This window comes from Buteo buteo, chromosome 19, assembly GCF_964188355.1.
Source record: "Buteo buteo chromosome 19, bButBut1.hap1.1, whole genome shotgun sequence".
In the NCBI taxonomy this organism is placed as follows: domain Eukaryota; kingdom Metazoa; phylum Chordata; class Aves; order Accipitriformes; family Accipitridae; genus Buteo; species Buteo buteo.
The window spans coordinates 24,228,903-24,253,540 of NC_134189.1; the positions used below are offsets into that span (position 1 = coordinate 24,228,903).

At 37.6% G+C, this 24,638-nt stretch overlaps 1 protein-coding gene across 4 annotated transcripts in view; it reads right to left on the reverse strand.

Moving 5' to 3' along the window:
* CCDC91 (coiled-coil domain containing 91) overlaps positions 1-24,638 on the reverse strand; it is a 153,804-nt gene that overhangs the window by 77,224 nt on the left and 51,942 nt on the right. For all 4 annotated transcript variants that reach the window (XM_075051692.1, XM_075051689.1, XM_075051691.1 and 1 more), the window contains one exon: positions 2,353-2,430. In XM_075051692.1, the coding sequence (XP_074907793.1) occupies positions 2,353-2,430 (78 nt within the window). The remainder of the gene's footprint in view (positions 1-2,352; positions 2,431-24,638) is intronic.

Sequence of the window (24,638 nt, forward strand, 5' to 3'; positions counted from 1 at the left end):
TATCATTATCATTATTAGTTTCTTCTCTTCTGTTCTATTAAACCATTCTTATCTCAACCCACGAGTTTTACTTCTTTCCCTGATTTTCTCCTCCATCCCACTGGAGGCAGGGGGGAAGTAAGTGAGCAGCTGCGTGGTGCTTAGTTGCTGGCTGGGGTTAAACCACGACATGTCCACACAGAAACAGCTAGATATTTTATACGCATCTAGCATAAAACGGAAATGAAAAACGCTGATACGCAACATGTTCAGCAGCCCATCCAAAGTAGGGATAGTGAAAAGAAAATTCCCATTTGAGAACTTCTATTGCAAAGTGGTCCCCAAAGAAGTAAGGGAAAAGGAATGCAATAATTCTCCTCCAGAATTGAAATGAGGGAGGTATGGAGAAATGGGACATCACCAGTGGCCATGCTTAACTTTTCTCAGGAATGGAAACTTTGGAAACTTTTTTCTGAATAGGTTCCCTTTAGATGAAATCAGTACAAGTTGCATTGATGGAGACAGACATTTTTCTACAGATAGCCCAATTTCAATATTAGCTAGAACACTACTAACCATTATTAGCAAAATTATTAAAAGGCTTTCATATTATGACTTGTTGCAAACATCTATGATGACTAGAATTACTTTATACTTTTCTGCAGCCTATGACATGAGCTGCCTTCAAGCAGAGCATCCTAAAAGCATCAGCAGGTCCCCTACAGAGTTGTGCTCTCTGACTTGGAACTTGGTAGGCCTACCTTACATGTGAGGAATTAAGTCTACAAGCCCCATAGAACCTAATTAAAAAAAAAGCTTTGCATAACATTATGATCCCAAATTTTGCAGCAGACTTGGAGTCTGGCACAGATAGCTCTCCTTAAGCTGCAGATCCTGACACCACCAGAAACAAACATTGCAAGTAAGTCTTGGGTATTTGCTGAAAACAAACCAACCAACCTGCCCACCCTCCCCAACAAAGTATTGCAAGCTTCTTGACCAGCAGGTCCTAGACTCAAGCTTCCAGCTTATTACCTGAATCACAAGACCCAACCTTAATCTTATCCTTTTTCCCTCACCAGTTCCATTCCAACCCTAACCAATGTTGGGGAATTTTTATCATTCCTTTATCAAAGTAATTTGCCTTGAGGCAAATTAAATGTGTTTGTGCTTAAACGTAAAAAGATTTAATGAACAATGGATTGGACAGTCCTACTTCCATAAGCAGCTCTACAAGGAGTCTGCAAAGATGCATCATGAGACAATTCCTTATATACGCTTACACCAGCACCAACCATATGAGCATCAGCATGGGACACCTTAGCCTAGCGTTCAGTTCATCCCTCAGTGTCAGCTCTGTTTACCAAAAGTGGCCCCTGAGCACTCACATTCCAGGATGGATTGCTTCAAGAAAATGCTGTGACATTTCTTATCTTATTACCAAGGAAAACCTCACTCCTTTACATGGAGTCCTGTCTCTGGCATTCCTGCTACCAGCAAGTTTAAACCCTTCTGCAGCTGGGCCTTCTTGCCCTCCATGCCAGATCACTCCTTGGTCACAAATTACCGTTGCTGAGCAGTTACAATTTTAATTTCCCCTTCACTAAATACATTGTCAGATTTGTGTTCCCAGCTCACAGCTACTTACCACGTCTTATGTCTCCTTTCTCATTCTCAAAACCAGCACCTTTTCCATTTCCCATTATCAGGGCTTTTTCACTGTCAGATCTCCTTTACTTCTTTAAGTCTAATTAGAATTCTTAGCTTTCACTACTCATTCTCCTAACTTGATTCAGTTTTTGCCCTCTGTGCATTTCTTACTAGAAAGTTTCTGTAACAGTACAAGAGACACAGATTTACCCTCCATGGTAACATCCAATTCTTTCATCTTATCAGCTTAGAGGAACTAGGAACAACATGAGAGAATAATAGATTCAACCTTAGTTCATCCTTAACTCCTTCTCTTGTGCTCTGTAAATAAAAACCTGCTGAATTGCTCTGTGAGGCTGCTTTCCTGCAAATGCAGTTTGTTGAGACTGAAAATGTCCAAAACGTGGATGTGATAAATAATCAAACTCAAAGTTTACCACAATTAACTGAGCATTTCTGTTGCGTTCTGGTTTTACGTTTCATTACTGAAAATGGCTAACCTACTTTATCTGAAGTTTCCCAAAGTGCAGAGTGAGAAAACATCATGCAAAATTTCAGGCCAAACAGTCTAAATTGGAAACAACAGAAAAGACAGTCTTAAAGTGAAACAGGTTGAGCAATGTGAAGAAGCAGTACTAAAGAAGACTACCTGTAGTGCATAGTTATTATACACTATTACAATAATATTATTTGGAAATTGTGTTATCTTGACAACTCAGTTACCTTGAATTCTTCAACAATAATACTCAAGGCTTCATGTCCAGCTTTTCTCATGTCTTCTAACTCCTGCTTATGCTTTTCCTGTACAAAAACATGGAAATATTATATACAACATAGGCACCTGACAACAATTTTAATTAGGAGAGTAAAGACCAATTATTTTCCTCATTTTTGGTATCTTTCATGAAGAAATGCACACATCTTGGCTCTTTAGATATTATATATATGCTCAATTCCAGCTTATCCTAGTAGTAATCTAATTTTTATTTCTTAATTTTACTTTATTAGTCCCCAAATAATTCTAAATGGCTCTCCAATTTTTTTAATTTTTAAAAAATTTTCTTTGTTACTCTGATTTTTCTGGTTTCTTGGTACACCTGTGGATGGCAAGACTTCCAAATCACTCTCTTAGTAAACGTTATTTACTGCCTATATTAATAAAAATTTTGAAATCGACTAATGTCAGACTCAGTTTCCTCAAAGAGCACACCCTTCCCCTACTCATTACATAGCTCCTTTTTTGTCTTTTTTTATTCTTAAGGTTCCCAGGAAAGCATTCTTGCATAAGACATCCTGGATATGTTTTTCAAATAAAGCTCTACTGTTTATTTTTTATTTTATTCACAGTATTATGTAAAAATAACATGAACAGGAACATTCTAAAATTTTTGCCTTTATATAAAAATGCTTGCCTGTGGTTTGCTATCTGAGTCTGCAATGTGAACACCTCATCAGATTCTCATCAACATTTCACACTTATCAATGAGCAGCACCACTTTCTCAAATCACCAATTAGTAAGATGATGAAAAACCTTCCCTCTTCCCTCATTCTTTGCTTCAGGGATCTGTTCTTAAATCAGCTAGTACAGCAGGTCATAGGTGCTTTAAATCACCTTGGAAAACTGGTGCAGAAAGCAGAAAGACATTAATCACAAACATTACTTTGCAGGGATTAAAGGGCAAAACCATATACAACTTACACTACAAATTTATTGCTTTTGGGTTGGAATTCAAGTTGAAATTAATTAATACAATTCTATGTTTTCTAAGATCTGTGTATTTGAAATAAGCAAAACCTAGTGTCTAACAAAGTATGTTCAATTTTATTATGAAAGGCCATATAACACCATTAAAAATAAATTAATCAGTCTGTAACTCTATATTTGATAAGAGGTTTCTGCTCTGTCATTCACTTCCTTTCTCCTGAAAGGGTCATCTTAGCAAAAAGTTTGAAATTATAGCTATACAAACTTCTTATCTTCAGCCCAAATGTAATGAGACATTCAGATTCTCTTGAATAGAACTGGGTTTTTTTGTGAAGCCCTGTGAGAACAACTGATCTGAAGCAGAAGAATTGAAGATGGAAGTATTTTGATATATAAATACTACATCAGATAATGTGCAACATCTGGGTACATCTGTTTAATCACATTGTGATGCACAAGTATTACTGATACCACAAACCAGTTAAACTCAGATGTTATATCTGATATATGTAAAAAAAAAAACCAAAAAACAGTGCTGAGCTAGAAATATTTTTACAATACAAAACTACAGAATTGGTATAAGGAGGAAAAATGTGGTCCAGTGCTTAACTCCAAAACTTCACAAATCATTAACAAATACGTTCCCTGTGAAAAGTGAACGGGGGGGGGGGGGGGTTGGATGAGAAAAAAAGCAATTACTATAGTAGCATATCCTGAATTCACAAATACGAAAAAAGGCTTAGAGAAAGAGGAAGTTAACGATAATTAATTATTCTAGCTGGAAAAAAAAACCCAAAACAACAAGAGCAAAACTGAAGAGAAAGCATTCTGTGTTGAGAAAAGCCTTTAAATGAGAAGAGCTAAACCAGTAAGATTTCCATCTAAGATCTGTCAGAACTACCTTCAATGCAACAATAAGACATAGCGCATCAAGTGTGTTGACTGAGGAAGTAACATTTCATTCTGATAAAGAGTACAGTGCCTCTCACTACGGTTACCAGGCAAGTCAAGACACAAAGAAAAAAATGCACTTTATCCTCTTACAATAAATCAACTTTTTCAGAATTAGTGACTTTTTCAAAGTGATGTACTAAATGCAAACTGATAACACAAGTTGAAGCATCAACACCAAGGTATAACTACCAACATGAAGATTCCTTCCAACATATTTTAGAGTACTTACTTTCTTAAAATATTTCCTAAGTAAAGGAAAAGAGTCATTAGTAAAGAACTAATAGTAAGGCATCAGTTTTGCTTGGGTCAGGTCTAGCAGTCAATTTCTATAACAGAGGTAGAAGAGAAAATGAAAGGCCATTATTACAAGTACAGAGACAAAAAGTTTAAGGTCACTTTTCAATGCTCCCTCCAAGTAAGGGCTTCATCCAGTCTGATGAACACTACATTGCCTTTTTTCTGTGTTTATTTGCAAGATTCTTCAGCTAAGACAGCAGGCCTGTAAGTTTGTTTCTTTTAACTCATTAGGGTGCATTTCAATTCTTTTGCGGATAGCTGGCATTTTCTTCTGAAAGTCTGCAACATATTGTTTCAAAACCTTACAGATACATCACTCAAAGGAATGTGTGCTTGGTCCTTGTAATATCCAATAAGGAGGAGACCCAAAATCAAAGTAACACATTTTGGAAGTGTATGCATTGATCTACTGTCTAACAGTGAAGATAGATCAAAGTTCCTGAGTTTCACGATTTGGCTATGAACTCAACAGAAACATTCCAAGAACAGCAGCATACTCATTTGATGAACAATGGTCATGTCAGTTCTTCATAAATCCTCAATAAAATGTGTACTTTCTGTAGGGGTCGGCGTTCGGAAGATCTCGCGTTGTCACGGAAAGTTAGAGGGTTAGTCGCAGCCTTGTGATGTACCTGTAACCCCACCTCCCCTTGTTAGTATAAAAGGAATTAACTGCGCAATAAAAGGCGGAAGTTGGCGCTCACACTGTGTGTGTTATCTGTCTCTTTCCCTGGTCCGGGCCGACCAGTGATCTAAGCGTGGCACCTTGATATGTAGCGAATGCTACACTTTCCATAGGAAAATAAGTTTAATGAATTGACGTAACTAGTCCTAGAATTATTACTCTGCTTGCAAGAAAGAAAAGGGAAGCTCTGTGAAAAGCTCTGAATGGTGTAGACCTGAAATTAAAATGTAATATTCAGATTTCCTATCAAAGAGAGAATTTTCTGTTTTCTGGCTCTTGTAGAATTCTCCTGCATGGTTTGCATGACCTTGGAGAAGTTTTTAAAGAACGTTGTTGTTCCCTTCCTTTACTTAATAAATGCTTTTAAGAAAGGAATCAAACACGAGTTGAAAAGTTTGAAATTTAAGTAAAATCATCTTCAGAGGACTTTCACACCCCACACACCCCCTTGTGCCTTGTGATGGACAGAATCTCACATCAGAATGTTGACAGTAAATAAACATAGACTTGGAAGACAGAGGGGTTTCTTTTATTTTGAGATCAAAATCTTGACAATCATTCCAGAGAGTTTGAGGCATTGTGTGGACACAGTACGAAAAAAAATAGGCAATACATTGCTCAATGGTTATCAGTGTTTCAATTCTTTCTGTTTAGTGACTCTTATATGAGGAAACATTTCATTGCAAACACTTTATGCATAAGAATAGATGCTTTAATGCCACCAAATGTATGTGCCTTCAGAAATATATCGAATGAATGACGAGAAAATGGGATCAAACTTTGAAAGTTTTCTTACAATCTAAAATCCAAGTGACTCCAGACTCTCCTTTTCTTTTCTTAGGCCCCTGTGAATCAAACCACTGTAGAGGCAGATGGATCCAAATGCCTGGTGAGCTTCCAAGAGGTGCAGTTCCCAAGGATACCGTTGGGCAGAGAAGACTTCTGAAGTGGCTGTGACAGCAGGAAAAGTTACTGACCACCCGCCATCCAGCTGCTTGTCACCGCCTGTCAATTGCGTTAGCTCTTCTTTTAGATCTTTTAGCTGAATTGCTTCCTAAATAATTTCAGTCTAAGTGAACCATTGTTAGCAGAAACAGGTTTCTTTGTTGACCTCCAGCATTTCGACAGAAATGCAGGGCATGTCTTTGTGCATAGTGGGAAGTGTAAGGGTAACAGCTCTCAGAGTACTATGTAAGATCTGCAATAAGATTTGTGAGATCTGAAGGGGGAAGAAGAAAGAGTAAAGACCTCAAACTTATTTTATTTCATTATATTTACTTACCCTTAAGTTGATATATTTTTCTGCTAACTTTTTAAGAGGTAGACTGTCTTGAATTGTTGGGGGAAAACACATGCCACCCACACACTCTGCACACATTCCCTACTAACCTTCCACTCTGGCATGGCTGTATGTCACACATATTGTAACAGCAATAAGTGAAAGCTTATACAAGATGGGGAAAAAAAAAAGGGGGGTCACTGTCTCACTTCCTTCTCATCTAATTCAAAGCAACCACAATTCTTCTCATTATCAAAAGTGGATGCTTAGAAAAATTATTTTGTGTCAGTGCTCTTAACACATATCAAAACCAGCATAATAAAAAAGACTTGATACTGCAAATTAGGGCCACCAAACACAGCCACCTGAAAAGGAAGCAAATGGCTACATATCAAAGTATCTTTTGATAATAATCAGCCCACAACAGTAAACAGCATAATAATTTCACAATCCTAGTTCTATAGCGGGCATAACTAACACAAAATACCCTGAAGTTTTTAAAATAACTTAAGAAATTAATTTATATCATGCCTATTGAATTTATGACATTTTCTCCACGGGTATTTTTTCCCCCCCACTGATTTTTCTCTTGCAGCATATAAATTTAATTTAATACTTCCTCTTTTTTTTATTAGGCTATCAATAATCACAATTTATAACATTAAAAAAAATCAGAGAATTAATACACAGATAAAGCAAAAGCCAGTACTGCAAAGAAGCACTATGAGATCACATTTATATGTGGGAAAAAATAAAATCATTTCAGGAAAAGATCACAAAATTTTGCCCACTTTCAAAAATAACCAAATATGCTCCATAAAATAAAATTCTGTATTTTGGGGTCAACTGATATTATGTGCTTTTTACATTTTGCATTACTTATTCATAAACCCCATTTAAAAAAGAGTCAGGAAAAATGTCAATAAAGTGGTAAGTTAACACAAAGCACGCACATTTTAACTGTACTAATGTTTCTGTAACACCCATTAAGAGTCTTACATTACTACATATAACATGCAAGCCGGTTATCTGAATTGATGCTGACTACCTCTCTTGTATAAGGCTGTGGTTATCTTCAGGATTAGCTGCAAGTCTGAACCAACATCTTAAAGTGATGTACTCTCTTCCCTCCTAATTTCTGTACTAATGCAAAAAGGCAAACTCTAGTTCCCTGCAGGCAACTAAATTAGAAGACAAATTTCAAATCTATCTTACACAGTTTTGCTGTATACAATTACATCATTAAGACTCTTCATATTGGACTCAATTCCTCCATTACATCAAGATTTTTCTCTCCACAAAAATTATCAGCTCTTTTTTTTTCTTTCAAAGCATTATTTTAAAAAATAATATATTACATTTGGTATCATAATGACTCTGTTAAGAAACTGGTAACTTCTCATTTGAAGATACACATTTCCTCCAATTCATGCAGGTATAGAGAAAAAATGATATTACTGAAAACAACAGAACTAAATCTCTGAAAAACTGAGTTAAATATGATGAGAAACAGTCCATAATGGCTAATTAATATACACACTAGAGTGTGCTATTGTATATAAAATACAGATTTGTCACTGTTTCTGTTGATGTGAAATAAGAATGTGAGCTCTCCAGAACTAACACACAGGACTGCCTCCAGGTCTATACCAAAGCAAGTATTTTGACTTTGGTCATATCACCAACATCCTAGTGAAAGATTACAGCTGAGAACCTAGAGATAAGGACAAACATTTTTATAGGAAGGAAAGAAAGATTTCAGATTTCCCTATATAACCAAAAGAGCACACCGTATGCGCAACCTTAAGCTCACCACAGGAACCAAGGAGATAATAGTATTTATTTTATACAAGTAAATATCATTGGTACCTAGAGTATACAACAATAGAAGACTTTGAAGTGAATAATGAAGTGAGGTAGTGAACAAATTTTCACGACCAACTTCTAATATAGTGGTGAGGACATTTCCTGCTCAGTTAGAACTGAGCTGAGCCAGAGCTGAGTGAGTGTGAATGGACCAGTCTGCTGGGAGACATTATGACTGATTAAATGTGAAAAACTATGTAAAGGAAATACTATGGAAGAGCCTGTACATGCCCAAAACTGAAACATAATTATAGTTCCCATACCACATGTAACTAAACTCTTCAAGTATTTGCAGTGTATAAAATGGATCTCTACACTGTCACATTTAAGACATTAATATTGTGTGAAGAACAACTACAGTTTATATCTGCTCATTTATTCCACAGGATGCAAATACAGAGACTCTCCACTGAGGATGACATTAAACAAGAAGAACAAGGACTAACGCATGTGCAGAACAATCTGTTAATTAATACTAAGTGTTCTTAGTATTAACATACATTTTGCTAGCAAAACTCTATGATATGGTAAATAGCACAGTACATTTGGCTCAGGAAGCCTTCTCTGACTGCCTTCAGGTTTCTAAAACATTATATAGATAATTACTTCTTTGGGATAGAGCTACAGCTGCGCCAGGACATCTTACATCACTGATGCTTTCCTACTTCCCCACATAATCTAAATTATGGGACATAATAGCAAGCGAAAACAAAAGAAGAGCAAACAGAAGAACAATCCCAGGGAAGGTGACAAAAGAGAATGCTTCCACTAAACAACACGGTAAGCATGAAAGGAATTCTCATCTTCATTAGGACATTCTCATGTCTTTTCTCAAGAGCATCAGTCTTCAGATTAAATTCCACCATTGTTCCTAAAGAACAAAATATTAACTCAGAAAGGTTTGCCAGCTGTCATCAATAGCCAGTTATAATACCAACACAATTTTATATACTACATATATTTAAAAATATGTTAGTACTTATGTATTACTCTACTATAGTATACTATATAACTATATATACATATGTATGAAAATAACTACACAAAGAGAGTTTTCCTTCTTTCTCTAGAGAAGAAACTGACCTGCAGACTGCAAAAAAAGATTGTAGAAGATTAGGTTAACTCAACAAGTAGGAAGTCAAACAAAACTGCCAGGAGGCCTGCATGGATGAACGAGGAGCTCCTGGCAAAACTCAAAACCAGGAAGCATACACAGGTTGGAAGCAAGGATGTGGAACCTGGGAGGAATACAGAGACATTGTCCGAGCATGCAGGGATGAGGTAAGGAAAGCCAAAGCCCAGCTGGAATTGAATCTGGGAAGGGATGTCAAAGACAACAAGAAGGGCTTCTATAAGCAAAGCTGACAAAAGGAAGGCTAGGGAAAACATAGGCCTACTGCTGAAGGAGATAGTGGACCTGGTCAGAGAGGACATGGAACAGGCTGAGGTACTGAATGCATTTACTAGCAAGACCAGCCTTCAGGAATTCCAGAGACCAGGGAAAAGTCTGGAGCAAGGATGACTTACTCTTAGGGGAAGAAGATCATGTCAGAAAATACTTAAGCAAACAACAGAATTAAGTTCATGAGGCCTAATGGGATGCACCCACAAGTGCTGAGTGAGCTGGCTGATGTCATTGCGAGACCCCTCTCAATACCGTTATACTGATCATGGTGATTGGGAGAAGTGTCTGAGGACTGGAGGTAAGAAAATGTTACTCCTGTCTTCAAAAAGGGCAAGAGGAAAGGCCCAAGGAACTACAGGTTCGTCAGCCTCACCTCACTACCTGGGAAGGTGATAAGGCAGCTAATCCTGGAAACCATCTCCAGGCACAGGAAGGACAAGAAAGTCACCAGGAGTAGTCAGCATGGCTTCACCAAGGGGAAGTCATGCTTGACCAACTTGATCACCTTCTATGGTGAAATGACTGGCTTGGTACACAAAGGGAGAGCAGTGGACATTGTCTACCTAAACTCTAGTGAGGCCTTTCACACTGTCTCCTGTAAGATTGTTAAAGAGAAGCTGTTGAAGTGTGGGCTGGATAAGCAGAAAGTGAGGTGGATTGAAAACTGGCTGAACTGCCAGGTCCAGAGGGTAGCAGTCAGTGGCACGAAGTCTATAGCTGGAGGCCACAAACTAGCAGTGTAACCCAGAGGTAAATGCTGGGTCTGATCCTTTTTAATACCTTCATTAATGATCTGGATGATGGGGCAGAGTGCACCCTCAGTAAGTTTCCAGATGACACAAAACTGGGAGGAGTGTCTGATATGCCAGACAGTCAAGCTGCCATCCAGAGGGATTCAGCAGGCTGGAGAAATGGCCTGGCAGGAACCTCGTGAAGTTAAGCAAGGGGAAGCGCAAAGTCCTGCTCCTGGGGAGGAACAACTCGATGCACCAGTATATGCTAGGGAACACCCCTCTGGAAAGCAGATTTGCAGAAAGGGACCTGAGGTGTCCTAGTGGACAAGAAGTTGAACATGAGCCAGCAACATGCCTTTGCTGCAAAGGCAGTCAATGGTATCCTGGGCTGCATTAGGCAAAGTATTGCCCCCAGGTCGAGTGAGGTGATCCTTCCCCTCTACTCAGCACTGGTGAGGCCACACAACGAGTACTGTGTCCAGCTCTGGGCTCCCCAGTACAAGACAGACATGAACATGCTAGAAAGAGTCCAGCAAAGAGCCACTAAAATTATTAAGGAACTGGAGTATCTTTCACGTGAGGAAAGACTGAGAGAGCTGGGACTGTTTAGCCTGCAGAAAAGAAGGCTCAGGGGGATCTTACCGATGTATATAAATACCTGAAGGAAGGGTGCAAAGAGGACGGAGCCAGGCTCTCTTTGGTGGTGCAAATGACAGGACAAGAGGCAATAGGCACAAACTGAAACACAGGAGGCTCCATCTGAACACCAGGAAACATTTTTTTACAGGGAGGGTGATCAAGCACTGGCACAGGTTGCACAGAGATGTGGTGGAGTCACCCTTCTTCGAGATATTCAAAAGCCATCTGGACAGTCCTGGGCAATCGGCTCTAGGTAGGCCTGCTTGAGCAGGGAGGTTGGAGTAAAAACCTCCAGAGGTCCCTTCCAACCTCAACCATTCTGTGAACCACAATCATATTTACCAAGCCTTAATCTACTAGGTATTAATCATGAGGCTACTTGTTTTTCCCCAAAACTTTTCTACCGAAAGTACTAAAAAGAATGTGCTATTTTATTACAAAGCAAACAACAGTGGAGTGCTGCATATTTATGGACCTATTACAGGTGAACTTTTCCAAAGGACCCACTTCCTACAGTTCACTACAGCATATATGCTGTTTTCCAATATTTATTCTGGATACAACGTTTTAATCCTAGTTTCAAACATATGAAACTTCAAACCACACAGTGAATAGTAATCAAAACCACCATTTATATTAACAAAACTATAATTGAACTAAAGATACTTTCTGTGCCAAAAATTGGTAACATTTCCATCCGCAGCTTTGTTAACCTTTGATAAGTCATCAACATACATTTTAGAAATATAACTAATTGAAATAATGCGTATTGAATTTTCATAGAGTTGTACTATTCATAACACATAATGACGTTCATAGCACATTCCTAGAGAATAGCTTTAGTCTTTTCATACATGTTTAAAAACCCAAGATGACTACAAAGAAACTTGACACTCAGTCCAATAGCTTCAGAAGCATGCAGACAGAAATTCCACTTAAGCATGAATAAAAGCTTTCTAAGATTTAATTCTAGAAGATATAAAGTAACAACTCATGGCATCATTGTATGTAAAGACTCTAAGATTAACCTATCTTTGAAATTTTTCCAATGTAATAAAAGAACAAATTGTTTTCTTCCTTCCTTGTTTTTGCAGTATAGAAAATTAGTTGAAGTATAATGCAAACAATCCTATTTATTACAAAATCAACAGAAAGAGAAGTTACATTTTTATATTTGAATCTCCTTTTCATTTTCGGTATCTGAACTACTTTTTTTGGCTGCCTCTCGATACAAAGCTCAGGAAGCAAACAATGGTGATATACTTACATCTTCTTCCAATCTTAACTCCTGTTCCGATTTGTAAATACATTTTGGAACACTAAAAACATTCCAAAGCAGACATACTATCTGAAAACCAGCTGATCAAGAGCTATTTTCCCATCACAGTGCAAGCAAAGCAGCTCCAACACAAACTGGTTGCCGTATTTATTCAGGGCCACAAATGCTTTTTTGTTTGTTTGTTTCCTGAAGGCAGCAGATGAAGGGTATGATGTGCAACTTTAACAAAAATGACAGAACTTCCAGGACAATCAGAGAGACAAGGAATCATCTTTTCATCAAGCTGTTCTATTTGTTCCATTAGAAAGGTGACAAGATTTTAGGTCAGAAGACAAAATGAACAACAGTTTGGGAAACTGAGCATCAAATCAAAGAGTTTGGGATAATACAAATGCCAAGAAAAACAGGTACTGAAGAAGATGACAGCAAAGCCTTATATAGGCTTGCTCAGCTGAAACCAAGCTTTTCTTGACCTTGTGGTTCAGCAGAGAAGAGGTTTACAAAATAAAATCGAACACTTGTCAGTTAGACCATATTGCCCAACCCAGAATGCAAACCACATCTGCAACTTACTCCAACATTTTCCTTGCATCCAGAGAACTGCTATCAAGTTGTAAACTTCTAGATTAAGTTGTTGGTCGTTTTACACACCTGACAAATTCATTAATAATCTAAGCATGTATGGAAAAAAAACCCCACCAACCCTCACAATCCAAAGAGACACAAGTTACACCTTCACCAGCGACAACAAAAAAGTCAATCAAGAAGGAAGAACTAACTTCTCCCTTATTTTAAGATACCATAGCACTACTATGGTTTCTGAAGGAAAGGGTTTGTTGCCTAACCTCAGAAAAATTCCAACCAGAAGGAAGCATCTCCCACAGTCTAGAAAAAGGTACCCAAATGACACATACACATATTTTATAAGTTGTCCTTCTCACTTCTTGCTGTGTCTTAGGACACCAGTCATACAGTTCCACATTCTGACTGACTGTATTTTGCTCACTGTAAAACGCCACACACAACATAGATATGTTGCATAGTATGAGCTCCTATTCTAACAAAGCAGATATATTTAAAAACACCACAAATGTTATATTCCATACAACAGTGATTTAAGTTTACAGTAACTCATATTCTGATTAGTTTAACATTTCAAATACTGTATTAATCAGATTTTTGGTTCAGGCATTCCTGGCCCTGCCCTTAATTACTAATGTCATTTTTGCTGGCAATGAGGTAGGCCAGATTGGAGTAAAATATTCCAAATAATTCAGCCTGGGGAGTATCCCCTGGATTCGAGTTATGACTTTAGTGACTGGGAGTGGGCTATTTATTTTTCTCAGTTTATGACCAAAGTATTAAATCACAAAATCACACAATCATTCAGGTTGGAAGGGATGTCTGGACATCATCTAGTTGAATCTCCTGCTGAAAGCAAGATCAACACTGAATTCAGACCAGATTGTTCAGATTCTTGTCCAGTCAGACCTTGAAAACCTCCAAGGATGGAGATTTCACAACCTCGCTGGCTAACACATCCCAATGCTTGTCTTCATCACAAAAATATTTTTTTCCTTATACCAAGTTACAACTTCCCATGTTCCAGTTTATCACCATTTCCACTTGTCCTCCTGCTATGTATCTCTGCAGAGCCTGCCTGGCTCCATTTTTCTGACAACCTTGTAGGTATTGGACATCTGGTCTTATGTTTCCCTTAAGCCTTCTCTTCCACAGGTTGAGGTCAAGATACACAATGTCCACTGCATTCCTCCTATCCACAGTCTAGATGTTTCATCACAGAAGGCAATCAGGTTGGTCAGGCATAATCTATCTTTGAGAATAGCCAACACGGATTTACTAAATCACCTTCTTCATGTGCCCAGAAATGGCTGCCAAGAGCACTTGCACCATGATTTTCCCATGGACCAAAAGGCTGGCAAGCCTAGATCCATACATCATCCTTCTTGCTTTTTTCCAATAATCAGAGACTTTCCTCGGTCACCAAGTTGATACAGAACTCTCATAGCGACAGCCAGCTCTCTCATCACCTAACTAAACCAGTCTGCTCTCCTGAATTCTGTGGTTGGAAGCTGCTCATTTTTATAAATGACAATCTCACCTCTTCTACTTCCCTGCCTTTCTAATGAGGTGATATCCATCATTCATACTAGAGATCCAGCCACACAAAGTACCCCAACACATTGCTGTTATTTCAGCAATGTCATAGTTCAGCCTCTGTACATGGGGCTCTAGCTCCTCCTGCTTGCTTCCCAGATTGCATGTATTTGCATATGGACATTTGACATGGGCCCCTGAAAATCCATTCAATTTTTGTGTTGCTTGATGAGTAGGAGTCTGGTTTTGGTTATTTCTTTTACCACCTCCCACCTCTGAGGTGACTAAACTCACGCTTCTTAAAGATAAATAGATGATAAACTCATACATGAGAAAATAAAGATAGCCTTGCTTCCCTCCTTTGCAAACAACACATAAGAGGGACAAAGAGATGACAGCATTTAGTTCCTAAGTCTGTGTTTAAGAACTTTGGCTTGATTAGCAAAGATGACAACAACCTCTAGTTGCCTGTCATCAAGGAAGTTCCAGTTGTACAGTATTTGTAATAAACAAACAAAAAAAACAACCACCCCCCCGCCCCCCCCAACCCCCTCCCATACTTCAGAGCCTTGATACAGACCTAGATATCTAAAGAGCATTCCCATGTGAAAACTGTAACATGCATTTATATTTTTCTCTGTTTTACTTACTGTGAAACACTGATGTGATTGAACTAAAAGCAGAACTACTTACTCCAGAGGAGAAAAGTTACATTTCTGGGGGTGTGGTGGGTGGAAAATTAATCAATCTATTAAAAGGATGATATATTTAATCTATTCTTTTCCTCTAAGCAAAGAAGTCTCTTAAATCACTAAAAATCATCATTTTTTTTATTTAAGCCAGAACATATCAGATGTAACATTCTGAAAAAGTCAGCAATGATTGATACCACCTTAAGTTACTTATAGATAGCCAAAAGATATTATAATGTTGGGAGTTTAATTGGGTTTGGGGGTTTTTGTTTTGGTTTGTTTTTAAATTTAAATGCAAATTGAAAAACACATAGAGCTGCTAGATTTTAAAAATTACAGATCATTAAGCTATGTCATCTAATCAATTTTTTTAAAATGTTACTATTGGAGAAATTGACCACAAAAGGCAAATGGACTCATACAGATAAATATTCAGAATTCTAAATCTATAGTGAAAACAACAAAAATAGACATATACTTGTGCTTTTCAAAAGACACTCTAAGAGGAATAAAACTCAAGATTCTTGACAGTGATGTGGCTGTTTTATTTATTTTACAGACTCCATTTACGTCTCAATATTGATGATATCAACACTTAAATAAAGAAATTATGAGAAAGGTTCTTTGAGAAACAATACCATTTCTTTTGCAACAGGAATCAGCCCTTCTGAAAGCAAAAGCTTCTGAAAGCACAGTATTAATTGAAGGATGAAACGTGAAGTTAGGGACAATGTTAGAAAAAAATATTTAAGTCAAATCTGGCCTTCAACTGAAACTTTTATTTACTTCAGTTAAAACTGTATATCGATATTCAAAGAAGAACATTCCCACTACAGAAGGTCTTCAACAAGGAAAGCAGTAGGGCAAAAAACAAGAAAAAAGAAAAAAGAAACCTGCCTACCAACTCCTCTCCTGCCCAAACAAGGAACAGAGAAAAAGTGACATGGACAGAATTAACATGGATAAAATTTAATTTTTGTCTTCTTAGAGTCTTTCCTTTTCCTGTTGTCTCAGTTTGAGAACTGCCCTTCCGTCCAAGACTTGCACATGCATACTCTTGAGACAGTGACTGACATCACTGTATCTAACACTCATTCACTCCCTAGATCTTTTTCACTTTGCCATTATATTGTTTCTAGAATACACTCTTCCCTCCCCTCACTCTCTCCTTCCCACCAAGGATGGTAAAACCATGGTTCTCATCTTTGGAGCACAGTAACTCTCTCAACAGCTCCCTTCTTTTAACCTATTCAATATGCTGCACTTTAAAAAATTTTAAAACAAAACAAACAAAACAAAAACCCAAACAAACCCAAAAAACAAACACACACAAAACACCAAAAAACCTAACCAAAACTCCACAGTAAAAAAAAAAAAAAAAAAAAAAAAAGAAAGGAAGAACAGAGATCACACTCTTCCCCCCCAAAATCAAGAGTAGGACAAAATAGCAAGAACGCTTCTGTTGCTGAAAAAGTGACAGGGAGAAGCAAAGGGATTCTAATTTGGACACAAATATCACTTCCTTTAATTCTATAAACTAAGACCATACATATGCCACCCCTTTTGAGAGTCCCTTGGTTCTTTTCTACAAGCCAGCTGGCAGGGATGCAGAAACAAGCTCATGCTTTCTTTGTTGTGTAAGACAAATTAAAATGTAAATAGATTTTAAAATGCTGTAGCATTAGGACTGAATTTGATGGAAAGCTTTAGCTGTACTTTAATTTTATTTGAAACTTCTTGGTATTTTACACTGCGTCAGACCTCCCACAAACTGGCTAATCCAGATGAGAAAAATCATGATTAAGACACATTCTTGTTCTGAGCAGCTCCCCTCTTCTGAGGGGCACAAACATTGCTTACAGTAAGGCTCTTGGCTAAAAGTCTTTTCAAAAAGTGAAAGCAAATCCTGCTGGAATATAGCCTTCCTCAACTGGATGCATGCAGATTTATTAAGCATATGTAAACGTATTTAAAAGACTGGAGGCCACATTTAAAAACTTAAAATAGTGCAGCAGAGATTAAAAATACAAAATATCAAGAAATGAATAAAAAATGGTTTCTTCCTTACAAAAATACTATTGGGTTTCTATTGTGCAATGAAAGATTCATCAACTACGGCAGTGATTGGTATATGATAAGATAATTTAATTGGTGGTGACAGAATAGGAATGTGTTGAAAGTTTATGAAATACTGCCATAGGAATTGCAACATGTCTCCAAGAGCTGCTATTTTTATTCAATAAATACTCAGTTCTCAAAAGAATGTGCAAGTAAAGACAGACAATCTTGATGTAAAAAGGGAGGCAAGTGCCACTAGACCTTCATCCATGTGAGAACTATCTCATGAAAATATTATATGAAATAGGAAGTATCTTCAGACTACTCCTGTAGTCTTTGTTACAGGATAGCTACAATATCCTCTTTTTCCCTTCATGCAAGATGTCCACTGCATTTTTGGATTAATGTCATAAAGTCCTGAATGATTTTCCTCAGTTAACTCTGTAACCATATTTTTAGTAAATAACAACAGCATAGGATATCTAAGACCTGCTTAATCTAGTTTAAAACAATAAAATTGAATGTGGTAAAGTGACACATGGCTAAAATGAATCTTTATAAGCAATGGGTCCACGTCCCATTCACTGAAGCAACTTCTCGCCACTCCAGCTGAATGCAGCTGCTTTCCGGCTAGTCATCGGGGGATTCTGTGCAGGTAATGGAATTCCCAGGTAGCAGAGATGTGATCACACTCCATATGAAACCCAGGAATTGTTCTCCCCTAGTGATCAAAATTACAGTTGTCTCTACTTACAAGTGGGAAGTTCCTGAATGAAGCAGAGCCAATGGAAGTGATATTAATATTGAAAAATACCCAATAAACACTGGAAAACTCAAGAAGGAAGGAAGGAGAGAAAAATCTCCCTAGAAGCAGCTAATTTCACCACAATCTAGTAAGGATTTTCTTATGTTCAAGCTGAAGTGTTTAGCACAACTCACTATTAAAAAAATCAATGAAAATTGCAACTGCTACATAAAAATAAAAAGCATGAGATTAAATATTCCTTAATGGAAACAAGCATCAAGTGTCATCTTTCTTACAAAAGTAATTACAAAAATTACACTATTAAACTCTAATAATATGAATATCTTCTTAGTAGTTTTAAATAGTAGTTATTAATAGTACAAAGAGTTGTTTCTGGTTTGGGATTCTTTTGGGGGGTGGGGGTTGGTTTTTGTTTGGGTTTTTTTTAAACACAATATTTCACAACACAGTGCCACAAAAGCAGGCAACAAACTGAAACATGCCTGAAATTATGGCTTAGTTCACAAAGATGGAAATGGATACCTCCTTTTCTTCTTTATCACTAACAAGAAGGCTCTTCAATCATAAAAATTACTTCTCCAGTTATACAGTTTGAATTTAAGGGAGGTCCAGAATATTTTTCATTATTCCTTGCTTATGAGCTCAAACTATGTTTTTCCTTCTTTGTTTCCCTGAAGGCACCTAGCCTTATTTCAAACTCTCTACCTAGCAGATGAATGGAAATTTGCTTTTCAATGACACACTCACTTCTTTCTACGTACTTATCTCGAAACTCAGACTATAACCTCAGCCCTTTGAAAACCTAGCACAGGAACTTGGATTGTTTTCCCTACATAAACAGGGTCTACATCAAGTGCAGAATTACTAGCTGAAATTATTCTTAATATATAGAAAACTATTATAATAAATGAAGAAATTCAAAATTGCTATCAGTCCTATATAACAGCATCTTGGATTGTTTTTTAAGCATTAATCAGACTCCCATTTTCATATTTTAAGTTAAAATTCATTATGGTATTTATTTCTGGAAATTGATGTTGATCATCCTAAACAATTATTTGCTTGAGGATGCTTAAATTTGTAATGCATATCCAAACCCAAAATATTTTCTGTCTAACAATACATTTAAGTAATAGATTTATTTTTAAGGAATTGCATAGGACTCAGCAAGTCTGTTTTATCTCAACATCCTTCAGGTTTAAGAACAGATGTTCTAGTTTTCATCAGTATCAGTTTTCTTTAAATGATAAAAGTTTAGCCAAGAAAAGTAAAGGAGTTCTCAGTAGTTTAAGTACATGATTATTTTAAATGTCACATGCTGTTCTGGACCTTTTAAGCCTTTAATGAGGAAAAAAATTATACAAGTCTCAGCAGCAAAACTTTTTTTTTCTCTTAAGAACAGTAACACTAAAGTAACTAAAAATAATTAGTGTCACTATGGTTATCTATAAGCAGAATCAAAAATAATTGGTGCAAGAATATACACTAGAAAACTTATAAACACTTATTTTTATTTGTAAAAAAAAAAATGGAATAGCAATCTAGTTACGTTAGTATATAATTAGAGCTGACTTTTACTTTCCCTTATCTCCTCCATCTCCCAAACATTATTTTATCCTTTAAAGTTTCTCATAATCAGATGGTAGTTTTAAAACCTTGATGATATAAATTTGCTGTATTTACATTCTATTGTGATCACTGTAATAACTAATACTTTACCACTGTAACTGTTTTCCCAATATCAGGAGCTATATAGAAATGACCTGTTACACACCTTTGCAGTAGTTTACAACACTAGTTATTTGTTGAAATTAAGATGCTATGCATTTTGCCTACATATTAAAATTTCGGCAGTTTACTCAAGTAAAAAGAGCCTAAATCTTAAAGGCATAATTAATAAGGAAGTTTCGAAGTTGACAGAGAATGCATGAATAAATTTAACTTTTATATGTAAGTCACAAGAGTTTTTCTTAGTTATGAGTTAACCTCCAGTGTATGAATTAGTTAGATCAGAATATATTTATACAAAGTTGTTTAATACTTGACAAATTATACATTTCAACTGATCAAACTGTTCCAACACCAAGTGTGTACTATACATAAATAAAATTTAATACAGATTGAAGAAGTAAATTTAAAGGTGTTTAAGTAATAGGTTAATTAGACAATAAAATTTTCACCAATATAGTAAGATGTATTCTGCAGCCATTCATAGTTTATTAATGAACTATGAACCAATTAAGATGATTTAGCAGTTAAAGGGCAATGAAGGGACAATTCTTCAAAAGTGTTCCCAAAATATCATCCTGATATTTTCTATGCATCTTATTTCTCTGAAGTATTTAAACATGCAATACAAAAATGCTGTTAAAAGTATTGACTAATTTTGACTAATATTGGCTAAGATTCAGTATTTTTATAGTGAGGAATGGTCAAATAGTCACAATAACTACACTGTCTCAGATGCCTTAACCTGAACACAAACAGGACTGAAGTGAATCCAGAGACACAGAGTTGCTTTGGCACTGTTCCCCACGTTTTTTAAGAAAGTGCATGCCAAGTAAGAAACAATTAACCTAGAAGCACTGCCTTAACAGTACAATTATCCAAGTTCTACTCTACAGGGATTTCTTCACTTTGAGTACATTTTGCACATTTCCTTTATCCCCCCAATAATTCAACAAGATACTATTTCTACAAAAGCTAGATCCAGTGAAAATCTTGATGAGACAAGCTTGGTGGTAAAGAACTCCAATTTATCAGTGTTAAATATGTTTGGACATTTCACAACCATCTCAATTAGAATTTCCATATTAAACAGAAAAAAGAAAAAGATGAATCATCCTGCACTCACTGTGAATGCACAAATGGAGATGTGCAGTAGCTGTGATGGACTTGTGACACACTGAACATAAATTAGTCAATGTATTCAAATAAATCTAAGATATACTGGCATAAAACAGGTCAGGCCAGTTAGAAAGCAGTCAGGACAGAAATCTTGGTTCTGAAAAAATGTTTTTACTTCCACATACTTACACACTAGAAAAATTAAAGTTGTCCAAGCACATTTTTTTGCTTATCTTTAAAATCAAAGAGCACATAATTGTAAAAGAATAAATGCTAGGCACACTATATGACCGTAACTGAATTCCACAGTACAAGACAAGTTAGTCATTCAAAGCTGTTAAGTAACAGCACAATAGTGTAATAAAGGTATATTTGAACACAGCATATTTTTAAAACAAAATTAGCATGCTTAGTCTTATATCCACTAATCATTCTGAAACAAGACAATAAAATAACTCATAAAAAAAGAATTTAAGAGGAAAACATAAAGGCAATGGAGCAGAATCTCTTCCTAATAGAAATAAAAAGTTATTTTTCCTCATACTGTGGAAAAGTAATTTAGAGGAAGGAAGACATCAAAACGGGGGGGAAGGGGGAGAAACAGCCAAAAGATAAACAGCCCTGAAATTATAAAATAGAGAGTTTGAATAAAAATGTGTGTCTGAAAGAAGAGTACATAGAGTAACATTTAAAAAAAATTTTAAAAGGTGAAGAAATAAACGTGAGGTATCTGGCACACACTTGAAAAAGAGGTGGGCAAGGGATTGTTGCCATACCCATAAATACGTTTAACAGTTCAGCAAAAAGATGCATTGCTATCTGTGAAAGTGCCTTTTCTGAAATCCCCCATTTTCAGTGTTCCATAATTTTAAACCCTGCTGTGACCTGTGAAATTTCCTGGAATCTCTTTTACAAATTTAGTTGCAGGTACAGTAGATAACTTTTTTTCACACCTATTTTTCGTTATTAGCATTCTGTCTCCTCTATGTCTGCACCTAAACCCAACCTAAATATTTTCTTAGAAGATGGTATTTAACAGGATGTAAGTCATATATTAGTTTTGTAAGAAAACATACATTTTCTAGTACTCCAGCCACAAAAAGCACCTACCTCCAAGACCTGTTTCCAATCTCCTGCAGAACACCTTTTCCAGAATCATAAATGCACTCTTCTGGAAGGAAAGACCAGGAAGGCGACAACAGGGTGTTGCCTTTTATGTGAGAGAGGAGTTGGAATGCATGGAGCTCTGTTCTGGGGCAGGTGATCAGTGAAGAACTGAGGGGTCAGGATTAGCAGGCAGACCAGCACAGTGGACATTACTGCATCTGCCTGCTGTAGACCAGACGGTCTACAGGAAGATAATGTAGATGAAGCCTCCTTCAGACCGCAGGAAGAACCCTCCCATTCACAGGCCCTGGTCTTCATGAGGAATGGAGGAGCAATCTCTGAGGCACTCTGTTGGACCTGAGATACTTAGAAACACAGAAGGACTGCCTGGGGTTGTGAAGATCAGTGGCAGCCTGCCTTGGTGGCAGTGACCATGAGGCGGTATTGTTCAGGAAAGGGGAAGGAGCAGGGCAAAAAGCAGGATCACAACACTGGACTTCAGGACGGAAGACTTCGGTCTCTTTGGGGGTCTGCTTGGAAGAATCCCATGGGATACAACCTTATAAAGAGGGATCCAAGAGAGCTGGTTGCTATTCAAGGATTATCTCCTCCAAGCTCAAGAATGGTCCATTGTGACAAGCAGGAAATCAAGCAGAGGCAGCAGGAGGCCTGCATGGATGAACAAGAAGCTCCTCACTAAACTCTGGCATAAAAAGGAAGTGCAGAGGAGGTGGAAGCAGGAGCAGGTGACCCAGGAGGAACGCAGAGCTGCTTTCCAAGTGTGTAGGGATGGGGTTAGGAAAACCAAAGCCCACCTGGTTTTGAATCTGGCTAGGGGCGTGAAGGGCTACAAGAAAGGACTCCAGAAATGTGATAACAGCTGAAGGAAGACTGGGGAAAATGCAAACCTGCTGCTGAGTGGGGCAGGGGCTGTGGTGACAAAGGACATGAAAAATGCCTTCTTTGCCTCAGTTTTTACTGATAAGACTGGCCTTCAGGAATCCCAGCCCCCTGAGACCCAAGGGAAGGTTTGGAGCAAGGAAGACTTAAACCCTCAGTGGAAGATGACCAGGTTAGGAAACATTTAAACAAAGCAGACTAAACAAGTCCTTGGTGCCTTAACAGGATGCACCACAAGCGCTGAGGGAGCTGGCTGATGTCATTGTGAGGCCACTCTCAATTATCTTTGAAAGATCATGGTGATCAGGGTGGTTCCTGAGGACCATAAAAAAGCAAATTGTCATGCCCGTCCTCAAGAAGGGCAGGAAAGCGGATCTGGGGAACTACAGGCCCATCAACCTCACCTCAGTCCCCAGGAGGGTGGTGGAGCAACTGATCCTGGAAATCACTTCCAGACACATGAAATACAAGAAGGTGTAGTCAGCATGGATTTACAAAGGGAAAGTCATGCTTAACCAGCCTGATAGCCTTCTGTGATCAGAGTGGTGGATGTTTATCTCTACTTCAGCAAGGCTTTTGACACTATCTCCCATAACATCCTTATAGACAAGCTCACAAGTATGGGTTAGGTAAGGGGACAGCGAGCTGGACTTCAAACTGGCTGAATGTCTGTGTCCAGAGGGTTATGATCAGTGGCATAAAGTCTACCTGGTGACAAGCAGTGTACCCCACAGGTTGATACTGGGGCCAATACTGTCTAACCTCTTCTTTAATGACCTGGATGATGGGGCAGAATGCACCCTCAGCAAGTTTGCTGGGAAGAACTGGTGATACATCTGATCGCCCTGCCATTCAGTGGGTCCTTCAAAGGCTTGAGTTTAGCAAAGGGAACTGCTAAGTCCTGCACCTGGGCAGGAATAACCCCATGCACCAGTACACACTGAGGGTCAAATGGCAGGAAAGCATTTTTGCAGGGAAGAACCTGTGGGCAATGGTAGACAGCTAGTCCACTCGTGTATGGACTAAACCACCCAGCTTGGTGTCAATCGCAAACTTGGTGGGATTGAGTACACCCTCAGCATGTCATTAATGAAGTTATTAAATAGTATTGGTCCTAGTATGGACCCTTGAGGGGCAACCACTTATTACTGGTTTCCATTTGGACATGGAGCTGTTGACTGTAACTGTTTAGACACAGCCACCCAGTCAATTCCTTATCCATCTAATTAGTACCCCTCCAATTTAGAGGCAAGAATGTTGTGGGAAACCATATCTCAAGAGGTCTCTTCCAACTGCAATGACTCTGTGAATGAAATAAGTGTTTTAGATGTAATTTTTCTACTTTATCACAATTATTTTAAGAACAGTATTTTTCAGACTAAGAACTGATATATAGAGGAAGCAAAAAACTCACTATAGAGCATCGTAACAAAAATATAATATTGACATAACTGTCAAATACCATCAGATGTTTTCTCTGAGTCATTATCATTTTACTGATATTTATTAATTAAACAAAGTAGCACTGAGCTTTCATATGTGCTTTACTGCTAATGTTGCCATCAAAAGCAGCAGTCACAACAATACATCAGATATCTTTTACTCCAGGCCAAGACTCGGAATCAACTGTAACTCTGCAGTTTCCATTAAGAAATACAAGACATTTTCAAATTTGAG